Below are 14,605 nucleotides of genomic sequence, written 5' to 3'. Positions count from 1 at the left end.
CTAAAATATGCAATTTTTTTGAACAAAACATAGATTTATTGTGTAACATGTTATAGGACTGTCATCTGAGGTAGTTTTTTCTAGGTTATTTAGGTTGGTTCTAGGTTAGTTAGGTTGGCTTGTGCATGCTAAATGCAGCCTACTTGTGCTGTGAAAAATGTCTGTCTGTCTTTTTTTATTTGGTGGTGACCTAACATAAATATATGTGGTGTTTTCTCTGTAAAACATTAAAAAAATCGGACATGTTGGCTGGATTGACAAGATGTTTATCTTTCAAATGCTGTATTGGACTTGTTAATGTGTGAAAGTTAAATATTTCATTTTTTTTTTTTTTTAATTTGCCGCTCTGCCTTTTCAATGGAATGTGGGAGGAGTGCCGCTAGCGGCACCCGTAGCATCAACAGGTTAAGGGAGGAAGATGGCGTGGAGTCGTATTTGCGCACCTTCGAGAGGACGGCACAGAGGGAAGGATGGCCCAAGCCCGAGTGGTTCGCCTGTTGGCACCCAACCTATCTGGGAAGGCACAGAAGGCCTACTTTGATTTGAACACTGACCAGGCCGCGAATTATGAAGGACTCAAGACGGGAGATACTGAGCCGTTATGGGTTCAATCTCGCAAGTCGTCCACGACTGGGCCTTTGACCCCACCCTTTCCCCCGTGCTAAGATGAGCGACCTGGTGCGCCTGACCAAGGGCTGGCTACTGATGGAAGTACCGTCCCTCCCGATGCTCGACAAGCTCATCCTGGATAGATACCTTCGGGCCCTGCCATACGAGATGAAAAAGACGGTGAGCATGCAGAACCCCCAGAGCCTGTAGGAATAGCTGACCGCAGTGGAAATTCACCAGAACACCCAGGACCTGCTGAGAGGGCCCCGAGCGGAGAGGAGACGTGGCGAGGGGGGCGAACAACACAAAGAGAGGCGAGGGGTTGAAGGGCGCCCGGACGGAACCAGCCGAGGCTGTGAAGCGGGAGGGTGACCCAAAACAACGACGGCGGCGGCTGCAGGACCCAGATCAGAGACGCTGCTATGAGTGCGGTGAACCGGGGCACCTTGTGTGGGGCTGTCCTGGCCGGGAGGAGGCCATGCCCCCCGCATCCCCCAGCTCTGGGGTAACCCGGATGGCGAGTTACGTCACCTCCTGTTGGGCGCACACCGAGACGGCCCCTCCGATGGTTCCTGACACCAGCGCTCTGCTGGACTCCGGCAGCATGGTGACCCTGGCCCACCCACAGTGGCTCACACGAGAGAGGAAGGAGGAACGAGGAGGTGACAGTGTCCTGTGTACACGGGGACACGAAGAGGTACCCAACGGTGCCAGTGAGGATAACCACCCCAAGGGGGAGTGCCAGATGCGCGTGGGAGCTGTTCCTAACCTACCCATGTTCATTCTCCTTGGTCGAGACTGCCCTCTCTTCCAGGCACTGTGGAGGGACCTGGGGAGGCGAGCACGGGAGGCAGGAAGAAAAGGAAAAAGGACGGTGGCCTGTGCAACCCAACCCCTGCCACGAGAAGTGTTCACTGGGTCCGAGTCGGACCTGGAGGAGGGAGACGACCCCGCTCCGTCAAGCGAGCCACCGTGCGAGGAAGACCTCAGGCTCCCCTTCATGGAGGTGAATGCCCTAGACGGAACTCCCGACAGGGGAATCCTCACGGGTCAGTTCGGGACGGCCCAGTTAGAAGACCCCAATCGCCAGAACGCTAGGGGCTGATTGCGGTGGATGGCGTACTGTTACCTGGGGTAAGTGATTGGCTCTACCCCCACTTCGCAATCAAGCAGAATTTATTGTATCAGGTGGTAAAGCATAATGGGGAGACAAAATACGTGTTACTCATACCCAGCCAGTATGTTAGGACTGTGTTGCAGCTTTCCCACACCCACCTGCTTGGGGCACACCTGGGGATGGAAAAAAAACAGGGAGCGGATCGGGAACCGGTTCCACTGGCCCGGAGTCAAGCGCACCGTGGAGGACTATTGCCGTAGTTGCCCGGAGTGCCAGATCACAGCTCTGAGGGTGCATTATCGAAACCCTTTGGTTCCCTTGCCCAATATAGGAGTGCCATTCAAGAGGGTGGCAATGGATCTGGTGTGTCCGTTGGTGAAGACCGAGAGGGGACACCAATACATCCTGGTAATCATGGATTACGCCACCCGGTATCCTGAGGCAATCCCGCTACGCACGGCGGCAGCAAAAGGTATCGCACGGGAGCTCTTCTATTTATTTAGCCGGGTGGGTATTCCGCAGGAAATCCTGACGGACCAGGGCACCGCATTCATGTCGTGTGTGATGAAAGATGTCTGCAGTCTGTTACGAATAAAACAGATGAGGACCAGTGTGTATCATCCACAAACGGACGGGCTGGTGGAACACTTCAATAAGACCCTAAAACAGATGCTGAAGGTCATCGAGAGAGACGGGAAGAACTGGGACCAGCTGCTGCCACCTGATGTTTTCAGTGCACGAGGTACCCCAAGCATCCACGGGGTTCTCCCCCTTTAAACTCCTGTATGGCCATCAGCCCCGCGGGCTGGATCTCGTGGAACATCATATCCACACCCGTCCGGGAGAAAAAGTGCGTAAACAGCCATACCAGATAGCAGAAGCCCAGAGGGTGGCGGTCCAGCGGGAAGTGACGACAATGCTAGAAATGGGGGTACTGGAGGAGTCACACAGTGAGTGGTCTAGCCCCATAGTGCTGGTTCCGAAACCGGACAGAACCGTCCGCTTCTGTAATGACTTCAGGGGCCTGAACGACGTCAGTAAGCTTGATGCATACCCCATGCCCAGGGTGGACGAACTGATCGACCGCTTGGGGATGGTGAGATACGTCAGCACCTTGGATCTGACGAAGGGGTACTGGCAGGTGCCACTGGCAGCGGCCTCCGGGGAGAAGACCACTACCGGGTTCTGCCTTTCGGGCTCCACGGGGCACCAGCGACCTTTCAGACACTCATGGACCGCGTCCTGCGGCCGCACAGTACGCAGCTGCTTATCTGGATGACATAATTGTGCACAGTGACAGTTGGGAGTCACATCTGGGTAGGTTACAGGCCGTGGTTGATGCGCTAGGGGATGCAGGTCTGACCGCGAACCCCCACAAGTGCAAGCTGGGCTACGCTGAGGTGGAGTACCTGGGCTATCAGATCAGGAGGGGGAATGTGAAACCCAAATATTTTTTTTTGCTGCCATTAGGGGATGGCCGGTCCCCCGAACCAAGAGGCAGGTGAAGTCATTCCTTGGGTTAGCAGGGTACTACAGTAGATTTGTACCTAACTTTGCCGCAATAGCTTCTCCCCTCACAGACTTAACAAAGGCACGACTACCCCAGACGGTACGATGGACAGAGGACACAGAGGCGGCGTTCCAGGCCCTGAAGGATGCGCTATGTTTGCACCTGGTACTCGTCACCCCGGACTTCTCAAAGAACCTCCTGGTCCAGACAGACGCGTCTAACACAGGGATAGGGGCTGTGTTGTCCCAAGAATAGGAAGGCGAGGAGCACACCATCATGTATGTCAGCAGGAAGGTCCTCCCAAGGGAAAATAAATACTGAATTGTCGAGAAGGAGTGCCTCGCCGTGAAGTGGACACTGGACACCCTCAAGTATGGATGGCAAGAGGTAAGGACACAAAGGACCGTGCCACCCGCTGGTTCTCCTGTCCTTACAGCGATTCTCTTTCGCTGTCCACCACAGGTCGGGGGCCCAGCACGGCAATGCAGACGCCTTATCCAGGAGGGAAGCAAACCTAGCCCTGAGCATGCCTCTCTCTCAGTCAGGGCTAAGGTGGGGGGTGGTATCCCAGGAGGTCTACCCCGGGGGATGGTAATAGAGGGGAGGTTACGTGAGGCGACGTTGGCTCCCTCTGCTGGGAATACGGGAGCTGGGCACCCCGACACAGACAGCTCTAAGTGGAGGTAATTAGAGGAAAGTGCCAACCAGCCGTGGAGGCCAATTAAAAGGAGCACGGTGGCACACCGCGAGAGGGAACGGGGAGAGACCGACACCAAGCGAAAGGAGAGAAGAAGGACAGAGCCAAACCTTAGTGATTTTCTTTGTTATGTTTATTTTCTGTCTTAGTAGTTTTTGCGGACTAAAGCCTCCCTGTCTCTCTGTCAATCTCTGCACGCTCAACCCAACACCCCACGGTTTACCACAATATATACAGTTGAAGTCGGAAGACTACATACACCTTAGCCAAATACATTTAAACTCAGTTTATCACAATTCCTGACATTTAATCCTAGTAAAAATTCCCTGTCTTCGGTCAATTAGGATCACCACTTTATTTTAATGTGAAATGTCAGAATAATAGTAGAGAGAATTATTTATTTTAGCTTATATTTCTTTCATCACATTCCCAGTGGGTCAGAAGGTTACATACACTCAATTAGTATTTGGTAGCATTGCCTTTAAAATTATTTAACTTGGGTAAAACGTTTCAGGTAGCCTTCCACAAGCTTCCCTGTAACGAACGTCTACTTCGTCCTCCTCCTCAGACGAGGAGAGGAGAGAAGGATCAGATGACCAAAATGCAGCGTGGTAATTTGACATGATATTTATTTCAAAAAACAGACGAAGACGAAAAATTCTTAAACAAACTACAAAACAACAAACGATGTAGACAGACCTGGACTTGGAACTTACATACAACGAAGAACGCACGAACAGGTACAGACTACAAACAAACGAACGAACGAACGATACAGTCCCGTGTGGTAACAAACATACAAACACCGGAAACAACCACCCACAACAAACAATGTGAAACAACCTACCTTAATATGGTTCTCAATCAGAGGAAACGTAAACCACCTGCCTCTAATTGAGAACCATATCAGGTAACCCATTAACCAACATAGATACACATAACATAGAATGCCCACCCCAACTCACGCCCTGACCGACTAAACACATACAAAACAACAGAAAACAGGTCAGGAACGTGACATAACCCCCCCCCTCAAGGTGCAAACTCCGGACGCACCAGCATAAAGTCTAGGGGAGGGTCTGGGTGGGCATCTGTCCGCGGTGGCGGCTCAGGCTCTGGGCGTGGTCCCCACCCCACCATAGTCAATTCCCACTTTTGTAACCCCCTCCCAATGACCACCCTCCAAATACACCCACCTAAAATAAGAGGTATCAGCGGGACAAGGGGCAGCACCGGGACAAGGGGCAGCACCGGGACAAGGGGCAGCACCGGGACAAGGGGCAGCACCGGGACAAGGGGCAGCTCCGGGATGAGGGGCAGCACCGGACTGAAGGAAGGCAACTCCGGACTGAAGGACGACAGCTCCGGACTGGCTGAAGGCTCTGTCTGCTCATGGCTCGCTGACGGCTCTGTCTGCTCATGGCTCGCTGGCGGCTCTGGCTGCTCATGGCTCGCTGGCGGCTCTGGCAGATCCTGGCTGACTGGCGGCTCTGGCAGATCCTGGCTGACTGGCGGCTCTGGCAGATCCTGGCTGACTGGCGGATCCTGGCTGACTGGCGGCTCTGGCGGATCCTGGCTGGCTGGCGGCTCTGGCGGATCCTGGCTGGCTGGCGGCTCTGGCGGATCCTGGCTGGCTGACGGCTCTGGCGGATCCAGGCTGGCTGACGGCTCTGGCGGATCCAGGCTGGCTGACGGCTCTGGCGGATCCAGGCTGGCTGACGGCTCTGGCGGATCCAGGCTGACTGGCTCTGGCTGATCCTGTCTGGCGGAAAGCTCTGGCTGATCCTGTCTGGCGGAAGGCTCTGGCTGATCCTGTCTGGCGGAAGGCTCTGGCTGATCCTGTCTGGCGGACGGCTCTAGCGGCTCCTGTCTGGCGGACGGCTCTAGCGGCTCCTGTCTGGCGGACGGCTCTAGCGGCTCCTGTCTGGCGGACGGCTCTGAAGGCTCGGTACAGACGGGCGGCTTTGCAGGCTCGGTACAGACGGGCGGCTTTGAAGGCTCGGTACAGACGGGCGGCTTTGAAGGCTCGGGACAGACGGGCAGCTCTGACGGCTCGGGACAGACGGGCAGCTCTGACGGCGCTTGGCAGACAGACAGCTCTGGCCGGCTGAGGCGCACATTATGCCTGGTGCGTGGTGCCGGAACTGGTGGTACCGGACTGGAGACACGCACCTCAAGGCTAGTGCGGGGAGCAGGAACAGGGCACACTGACTTCTCAAAGCGCACTATAGGCCTGGTGCGTGGTACCGGAACTGGAGGTACCGGGCTGAGGACACGCACCTAAGGGCGAGTGCGGGGAGAAGGAACAGTGCGTACAGGGCTCTGGAGACGCACAGGAGGCTTGGTGCGTGGTGCCGGAACTGGAGGTACTGGGCTGGAGACACGCACCACAGGGCTAGTGCGTGGAGGAGGAACAGGGCTCTGGAGACGCACTGGAAGCCTGGTACGTGGTGTAGGCACTGGTGGTACTGGACTGGGGCGGGAAGGTGGCGCCGGATATACCGGACCGTGCAGGCGTACTGGCTCCCTTGAGCACTGAGCCTGCCCAACCTTACCTGGTTGTATGCTCCCCGTCGCCCGACCAGTGCGGGGAGGTGGAATAACCCGCACCGGGCTATGTAGGCGAACCGGGGACACCATGCGTAAGGCTGGTGCCATGTAAGCCGGCCCGAGGAGACGCACTGGTGGCCAGATGCGTTGGGCCGGCTTCATGACATCCGGCTCAATCCTCAATCTAGCCCGGCCGATACGAGGAGCTGGTATGTACCGCACCGGGCTATACACACGTACAGGAGACACCGTGCGCTCTACTGCGTAACACGGTGTCTGCCCGTACTCCCGCTCTCCACGGTAAGCATGGGAAGTGGGCGCAGGTCTCCTACCTGCCCTCGCCACACTACCCTTTAGCCCCCCCCCCAATAAATTTTTGGGGTTTCTTCATGGGCTTCCAGCCACGCCTCCGTGCTGCCTCCTCATACCACCGATCTTGGGCTTTCGCTGCCTCCATCTCCTCACGAGCGCGGCGATATTCCCCAATGTGAGCCCAGTGTCCTTTTCCCTCCAGTATTTCCTCCCATGTCCAGGATTCCTGTGTAGTGGGCCACTGCTCGTACTCACGCTGCTTGGTCCGGGTTTGGTGGGTGGTTCTGTAACGAACGTCTACTTCGTCCTCCTCCTCAGACGAGGAGAGGAGAGAAGGATCAGATGACCAAAATGCAGCGTGGTAATTTGACATGATATTTATTTCAAAAAAACAGACGAAGACGAAAAATTCTTAAACAAACTACAAAACAACAAACGATGTAGACAGACCTGGACTTGGAACTTACATACAACGAAGAACGCACGAACAGGTACAGACTACAAACAAACGAACGAACGAACGAACGATACAGTCCCGTGTGGTAACAAACATACAAACACCGGAAACAACCACCCACAACAAACAATGTGAAACAACCTACCTTAATATGGTTCTCAATCAGAGGAAACGTAAACCACCTGCCTCTAATTGAGAACCATATCAGGTAACCCATTAACCAACATAGATACACATAACATAGAATGCCCACCCCAACTCACGCCCTGACCGACTAAACACATACAAAACAACAGAAAACAGGTCAGGAACGTGACATTCCCACAATAAGTTGGGTGAATTTTGGCCCGTTCCTCCTGACAGAGCTGGTGTAACTGAGTCAGGATTGTAGGCCTCCTTGCTCACACACACTTTTTCAGTTCTGCCCACAAATCTTCTGTAGGATTGAGGTCAGGGCTTTGTGAGGCCACTCCAATACCTTGACTTTGTTGTCCTTAAGCCATTTTGCAACAACTTTGGAAGTATGCTTGGGGTCATTGTCCATTTGGAAGACACATTTGTGACTAAGCTTTAACTTCCTGACTGATGTCTTGAGATGTTGCTTCAAAATATCTACATAATTTTCCTTTCTCAAGATGCCATCTATTTTGTGAAGTGCACCAGTCCCTCCTGCAGCAAAGCACCACCACAACATGATTCTGCAACCCCCGTGCTTCAAGGTTGGGATGGTGTTCGTCGGCTTGCAAGCTTCCCCCTTTTTCCTCCAAACATAAAAATGGTCATTATGGCCAAACAAATCTATTTTTGTTTCATCAGACCAGAAGACATCTCTCCAAAAAGTACAATCTTTGTCTCCATGTGCAGTTGCAAACTGTAGTCTGGCTTTTTTAATGGCGGTTTTGGAGCAGTGGCTTCTTCCTTGCTGAGCGGCCTTTCAGGTTATGTCGATATAGGACTCATTTTACTGTGGATATAGATATTTTGTACCTGTTTCCTTCAGCCTCTTCACGAGGTCCTTTGCTGTTGTTCTGGGATTGATTTGCACTTATCTCATCAAAGTACGTTCATCTCTAGGAGACAGTGTCTGTGTTCTTTTGTCCATCTTAATCTTTTCTTTTTATTGGCCTGAGATATGGCTTTTTCTTTACAACTCTGCCTAGAAGGCCAGCATCCCAGAGTCACCTCTTCACTGTTGACGTTGAGAGAGCCAGTCCTCATGAGAGCCAGTTTCATCATAGCGCTTGATGGTTTTTGCGACTGCACTTGAAGAAGCTTTCAAAGTTCTTGACATTTTCCGTATTGACTGACCTTCGTGTCTTAAAGCAATGATGACCTTTCATTTCTCTTTGCTGAGCGGAATGACGGCTGTGTGGTCCCATGGTGTTTATATTTGCGTACTATTGTTTGTACAGATGAATGTGGTACCTTCAGGCGTTTGGAAATTGCTCCCAAGGATGAACCAGACTTGTGGAGGTCTACAATTTCTTTTCTGAGGTCTTAGCTGATTTCTTTTGATTTTCCCATGATGTCGAGCAAAGAGGCACTGAGTTTGAAGTTAGACCTTGAAATACATCCACAGGTAACCTCCAATTGACTCAAATTAGGTCAATTATCAGAAGCTTCTAAAGCCATGACATCATTTTCTGAAATTTTCTAATTTATTTAAAGGCATAGTCAACTTAGTGTAAACTTCTGACCCACTGGAATTGTGATATAGTGAATTATAAGTGAAATAATCTGTCTGTAAACAATTGTTTGAAAAAATTACTTGTGTCATGCACAAAGTAGATGTCCTAACCAACTTGCCGAAACTATAGGTTGTTAACAAGAAATATGTGGAGTGGTTGAAAAACGAGTTAATGACTCCAACCTAAGTATATATATATATATATATATATAAGAGAGAGAGAGAGAGAGGTGGTGTGGGGGTATACAGAAGATAGCCCTATTTGGTTAAAGACCAAGCCCATATTATGGCAAGAACAGCTCAAATAAGCAAAGAGAAATGAAAGGTCATCATTGCTTTAAGACACGAAGGTCAGTCAATACGGAATATGTCAAGAACTTTGAAAGCTTCTTCAAGTGCAGTCGCAAAAACCATCAAGCGCTATGATGAAACTGGCTCTCATGAGGACTGGCTCTCTCAACATCAACAGTGAAGAGGTGACTCTGGGATGCTGGCCTTCTAGGCAGAGTTGCAAAGAAAAAAACATGTCTCAGGCCAATAAAAAGAAAAGATTAAGATGGACAAAAGAACACAGACACTGAACAGAGGAACTCTGCCTAGAAGGCCAGCATCCCGGAGTCGCCTCTTCACTGTTGACGTTGAGACCGGTGTTTTGCGGGTACTATTTAATGAAGCTGCCAGTTGAGGACTTGTGAGGTGTCTGTTTCTCAAACTAGACACTCTAATGTACTTGTCCTCTTGTTCAGTTGTGCACCAGGGCCTCCCACTCTTCTTTCTATTCTGGTTAGAATAGAGTTTACTCTGTTCGCCAGTTTACTCTGTTCTGTGAAGGGAGTAGCTCACAGCGTTGTACGAGATCTTCAGTTTCTTGGCAATTTCTCGCCTGGAATAGCCTTCATTTCTCAGAACAAGAATAGACTGACGAGTTTCAGAAGAAAGTGCTTTGTTTCTGGCCATTTTGAGCCTGTAATCTAACCCACAAATGCTGACGCTCTAGACACTCAACTAGTCTAAAGGGCAGTTTTATTGCTTCTTTATTCAGACAACAGTTTTCAGCTGTGCTAACATAATTGCAAAAGGGTTTTCTAATGATCAATTAGCCTTTTAAAATGATAAACTTGGATTAGCTAACACAACATGCCATTGGAACACAGGAGTGATGGTTGCTGATAATGGGCCTCTGTACGCCTATGTAGATATTCCATTAAAAATCATCAGTTTCCAGCTACAATAGTCATTTACAACTATGTCTACACTGTATTTCTGATCAACTTGATGTTACTATATATATATATATATATATATATTACACACACACACACACACAGTGGATTCCGAGACAGGATTGTGTCGAGGCACAGATCTGGAGAAGGGTTCCAAAAAATGTCTGCAGCATTGAAGGTCCCCAAGAACACAGTGGCCTCCATCATTCTTAAATGGAAGAAGTTTGGAACCACCAAGACTCTTCCTAGAGCTGGCTGCCCAGCCAAACTGAGCAATCGGGGGAGAAGGGCCTTGGTCAGCGAGGTGACCAAGAACCTGATGGTCACTTTGACAGAGCTCCAGAATTCATCTGTGGAGATGGGGGAAACTTACAGAAGAACAACCATCTCAGCAGCACTCAACCAATCAGGCCTTTGTGGTAGAGTGGCCAGATGGAAGCCACTCCTCAGTAAAAGGCACATGACAACCCGCTTGGAGTTTGCCAGAAGGCACCTAAAGACTCTCAGACCATGAGAAACAAGCTTCCCTGGTCTGATGAAACCAAGATTAAACTCTTTGCCCTGAATGGCAAACGTCACATCTGGAGGAAACCTTGCACCATCACTACGGTGAAGCATGGTGGTGACAACATTATGCTGTGGGATGTTTTTCAGTGGCAGGGACTGAGAGGCTAGTCAGGATCGATGGAAAGATGAACGAAGCAAAGTACAACGAGATCTTTGACAAAAACCTGCTCCAGAGCGCTCAGGACCTCAGACAGGAGCGAAGGTTCACCTTCCAACAGGACAATGACCTTAAGAAAACAGCCAAGACAACACAGGAGTGGCTTTGGGACAAGTCTCTGAATGTCCTTGAGTGGCCCAGCCAAAGCCCGTACTTGAACCCTCTGAACATCTCTGGAGAGACCTGAAAATAACTGTGATGCGATGCTCCCCATCCAACCTGAAAAAGCTTGAGAGGATCTGCAGTGAAGAAGGGGAGAAGCTCCCCAAATACAGGTGTGCCAAGCTTGTAGCGTCATACCCAATCAGAGTCAAGGCTGTAATCGCCGCCCAAAGGTGCTTCAACAAAGTACTGAGTAAAAGGTATGAATACTTATGTAAATGTGATATTTAAATTTTTCTTTTTAATATTTTTGCAAACATTTCTAAAAACCTGTTTCTTTAACATTATGGGGTATTGTGTGTAATACTTTTCGAATGCACTGTATGTACATTAGGTGGGAATTTCAGTACTTCTGTATAACATTTCCTACAAGTTTCCTCGTGGTTCTTTTTAAAGTAATGTTCTCAAATTGTTCAGAGAATGTTAAATAACAACATTCTTCTATGGGAATTTCAGTACTTCCGAATAATGTTTTCTACAGGTTTCCTCATGGTTCTTTTTAAAGTCATGTTCTCAGAATGTTCAGAATACGTTAAGAAACAACGTTCTTCTGTGGAAATTTCAGTACAACATTTTCTGCAGGTTTCCTCATGGTTCTATTTAAAGTCCAGTTCTCAGAAAACTTTCCATAAAAAAGACAAGAAAACATTAGTAATGTTCAAAGAAAGTTCTAAGAATGTTATTTAAAAACATATACATTCCCTTCTCAGCAACAACACATTTCTTATCTATCCTCTACCTTATTAAGTGTGTTCAGGTGTGTTGGCCGTTCCCACTAATTGGCCACACCTGACCTTAATGAGTGCTTGTTAACTTTGCTATATGGTGTTTGAATAGACTAAAATGAACAGCTTTGTATGAGTTAAAAAAACATGGCATGCTAGCTCCATCCTGGTGGCACACTGGACTAATTCCATGGATAGAGAACGGAAGATCTTAGGTTTGAATCTCACTAATGCCGTGCCACAGTAAAAAATAAAATGTGTTTATGTCCTATCTGTGCTTGGAGTTAAAAACACTTAACCCAAAATAAGCTAGCAGTGTTATTGAAAATCTTATTGAAACATGTTCTCAGTGGTGTAACGCACTTAAGTAAAAAATACTTCACAGTACTACTTAACTAGTTTTTTGGGGTATTAATATTAACTGTTACTTTTACTTCACTAAATTCCTAAAGAAATGCATGTACTTTTTACTCCATAAATTTTCCCTGACCCACAAAAGTACTACCCAAAAGTTACATTTTGAATGCTTAACAGGACAGAACATGGTCCAATTCACACACTTATCAAGAGAACATCCCTGGTCATCCTTACTCCTCTGATCTGGCAGACACACTAAACACAAACACATTTGTAAATTATGTCTGTGTTGGTGTGCCCCTGTCTATCTGTATAAAAAAAAAAAAAAAAAAAAAAAGGGGTTTGCTTAATATAAGTAATTAGAAATTATTCTTACTTTTACTTTTGATACTTAAGTACATTTTGTAATTACATTTACTTTTGATACTTAAGTATATTTAAAACCAAATACTTTTAGACTTTTACTAAAGTATTATTTTACTGGGTGACTCACTTTTACTTGAGTCATTTTCTATAAAGGTATCTATACTTTTACTCAAGTATGGCAATTAGGTACCGTTTCCACCACTGGTGTTACTTAATTACCTTCAAATACCCATAGTTTCTGTTTTCAGAACGTTAATAAAATCTCCCAGAAAAACTTACAGGGAACCATAGTAAAACGTTCTCAGAAACTTCCTGCAACCTAAAAATGTAAAATTACCAGAATAGGCGACATCAAGTTATTTTTACCTGTCAGGAAACGTATGGCTTCCTTCCCAGAACCAATGGAAAACCAAAAATGTTCCCACAACGTCCAAGGTGCCAAATGTGCTAGCTGGTCGTTATCCCCACAACAGGACTTTAAAAAACAAGCAGTAAAGTGCTAGCATAGGGAAATATAGAAACAACGTCACATTCTCAATTCAGTTGGTGGTTGATTCTTTGAGAGCCTACACCGCAAAACCCCAAACCCGCTTGCAAAAATTTAACAAAGACTTACCTTTCCTGCTTTAGAACACCTCCGGTATGTCTGTGGTACTCCTGCGGTTTGGTTCATGGTTGACAAGTAAAACTCCTGTGAAATGAAAGAGAAGCTGTTGTCTAAAAAGTAACGTTAGGCTACAAGTTGAAGGTCATTTTCACTGTGGACAACTCAGGTAATTAAAACATCATATACCTACAGTAGATATAGGCTGATTGGCCGCTTTAGGTTCTCTCCCTAAATTGGCGTCTCCTTGGTTTGAAAAAGTTTTCGGTATAGCCTAAACTAGTAAGTTATTTATTTTCAGAGACAAAGTTTTCCCCAATGTATTCCCCAATATTTACAGGAGTGGTTAGCCAACCTTGCGCAGTTGTTGCAAACAGCTCAAACGTTTCTTTGACGGCAAAAGCTCCCTCTACGTCGTTCGTTGGAAACAAACTCAAATAGCCTATCAAGCCAACAAATATAACGAACACCACAATATGGCTTCATTTTCCTATGTTTATCCTTGTTGAGCTGGAATTATTTATATACTCCACTTTTCATTCGACGAAATTAGATCCTAAACAAACTTAGATGCCTGGAATATCATAATGTGCAGGTCTGCACCTGAAGCGGACGCACATGAAAGGTGCTATACACATTTTTTAAAAAATGTTACCTGCGTGACCCTTTATATAGGCTACAGTCAATCGTGTGACCGCTATACGAAAATATCCTCGAAGAATGATGGACGTTGTGCTGACTCCAGCCTTGGTTTGTAACGCATGGGCTGGGAAATGCTACTGTCTATACTTTCGCATTCTACTCGCTGTTCTGTCGAGAGGTGGCACGCGAAACAACCGTATAAACCGGAGGGGGCAGATGACTGCGCTGCAGATGTAGCCTATAGTAAGATAGACATTCCATGTATAAGAAAGTCTACTATTGTGTTTGTAACCACATATGTAGGCTACGTACTGTATCTCAACAAACGTAGTAATTTGGAAAATGTAATGTCTTAAATGGTTGCACACCAATGACAAAGGTTTTTTACCAGATGTATTTGTAAAAAAACAAACATGTCAGTTTAGTGGTGATAGTAATGGTATTAGTATTGCAAGCGTAGCATCCCAGCGGTCTTAGAAGTGTTAAAACAAATAGATATAGTTTGAATGGGAACTCATGAGTGACCTTTTTTGCCTTTTGTCTTCTGATTGGCATAGTGTAGATGAGCTGAGGGGAATCTATAATAAGGCATATCTGATTTCTCCAGTGATTAATTAATTGACGGGATGCTATGTTAGAGCATAACAATAGCAATGAAGTGTAACGAATGTTGGAAGGAAAGAATGTTAGACTACTGAGAAGTAACTAATAAAGGGACAGGACAGGTGTGACGCTGTTGCTGTCACTCACGTCTGTCAGCAACCCAGCCAGAGCATTCCATGCTTGCCAATGAGTCATTCATTATTAAGCATTAGACCAGAGTAAGAGCATGGTTCTTGCAACGCCAGGGTTGTGGGTTCGAT

At 47.6% G+C, this 14,605-nt stretch overlaps 1 protein-coding gene across 1 annotated transcript in view; it reads right to left on the bottom strand.

Moving 5' to 3' along the window:
- LOC139583425 (A-type potassium channel modulatory protein DPP6-like) overlaps nt 1–13,882 on the bottom strand; it is a 385,278-nt gene extending 371,396 nt beyond the window's left edge. The window contains exons 1-2 of the mRNA XM_071414502.1: nt 13,756–13,882; nt 13,113–13,187 (exon numbers count right to left, since the gene is read on the bottom strand). Coding sequence (XP_071270603.1) covers nt 13,113–13,169 — 57 coding nt within the window. The 5' untranslated portion in view covers nt 13,170–13,187; nt 13,756–13,882. The remainder of the gene's footprint in view (nt 1–13,112; nt 13,188–13,755) is intronic.
- Nucleotides 13,883–14,605: the final 723 nt, after the last annotated feature.

The sequence above is a fragment of the Salvelinus alpinus genome, chromosome 8 (genome assembly GCF_045679555.1).
Source record: "Salvelinus alpinus chromosome 8, SLU_Salpinus.1, whole genome shotgun sequence".
In the NCBI taxonomy this organism is placed as follows: domain Eukaryota; kingdom Metazoa; phylum Chordata; class Actinopteri; order Salmoniformes; family Salmonidae; genus Salvelinus; species Salvelinus alpinus.
This window is presented reverse-complemented; position numbering and strand designations above follow the sequence as displayed.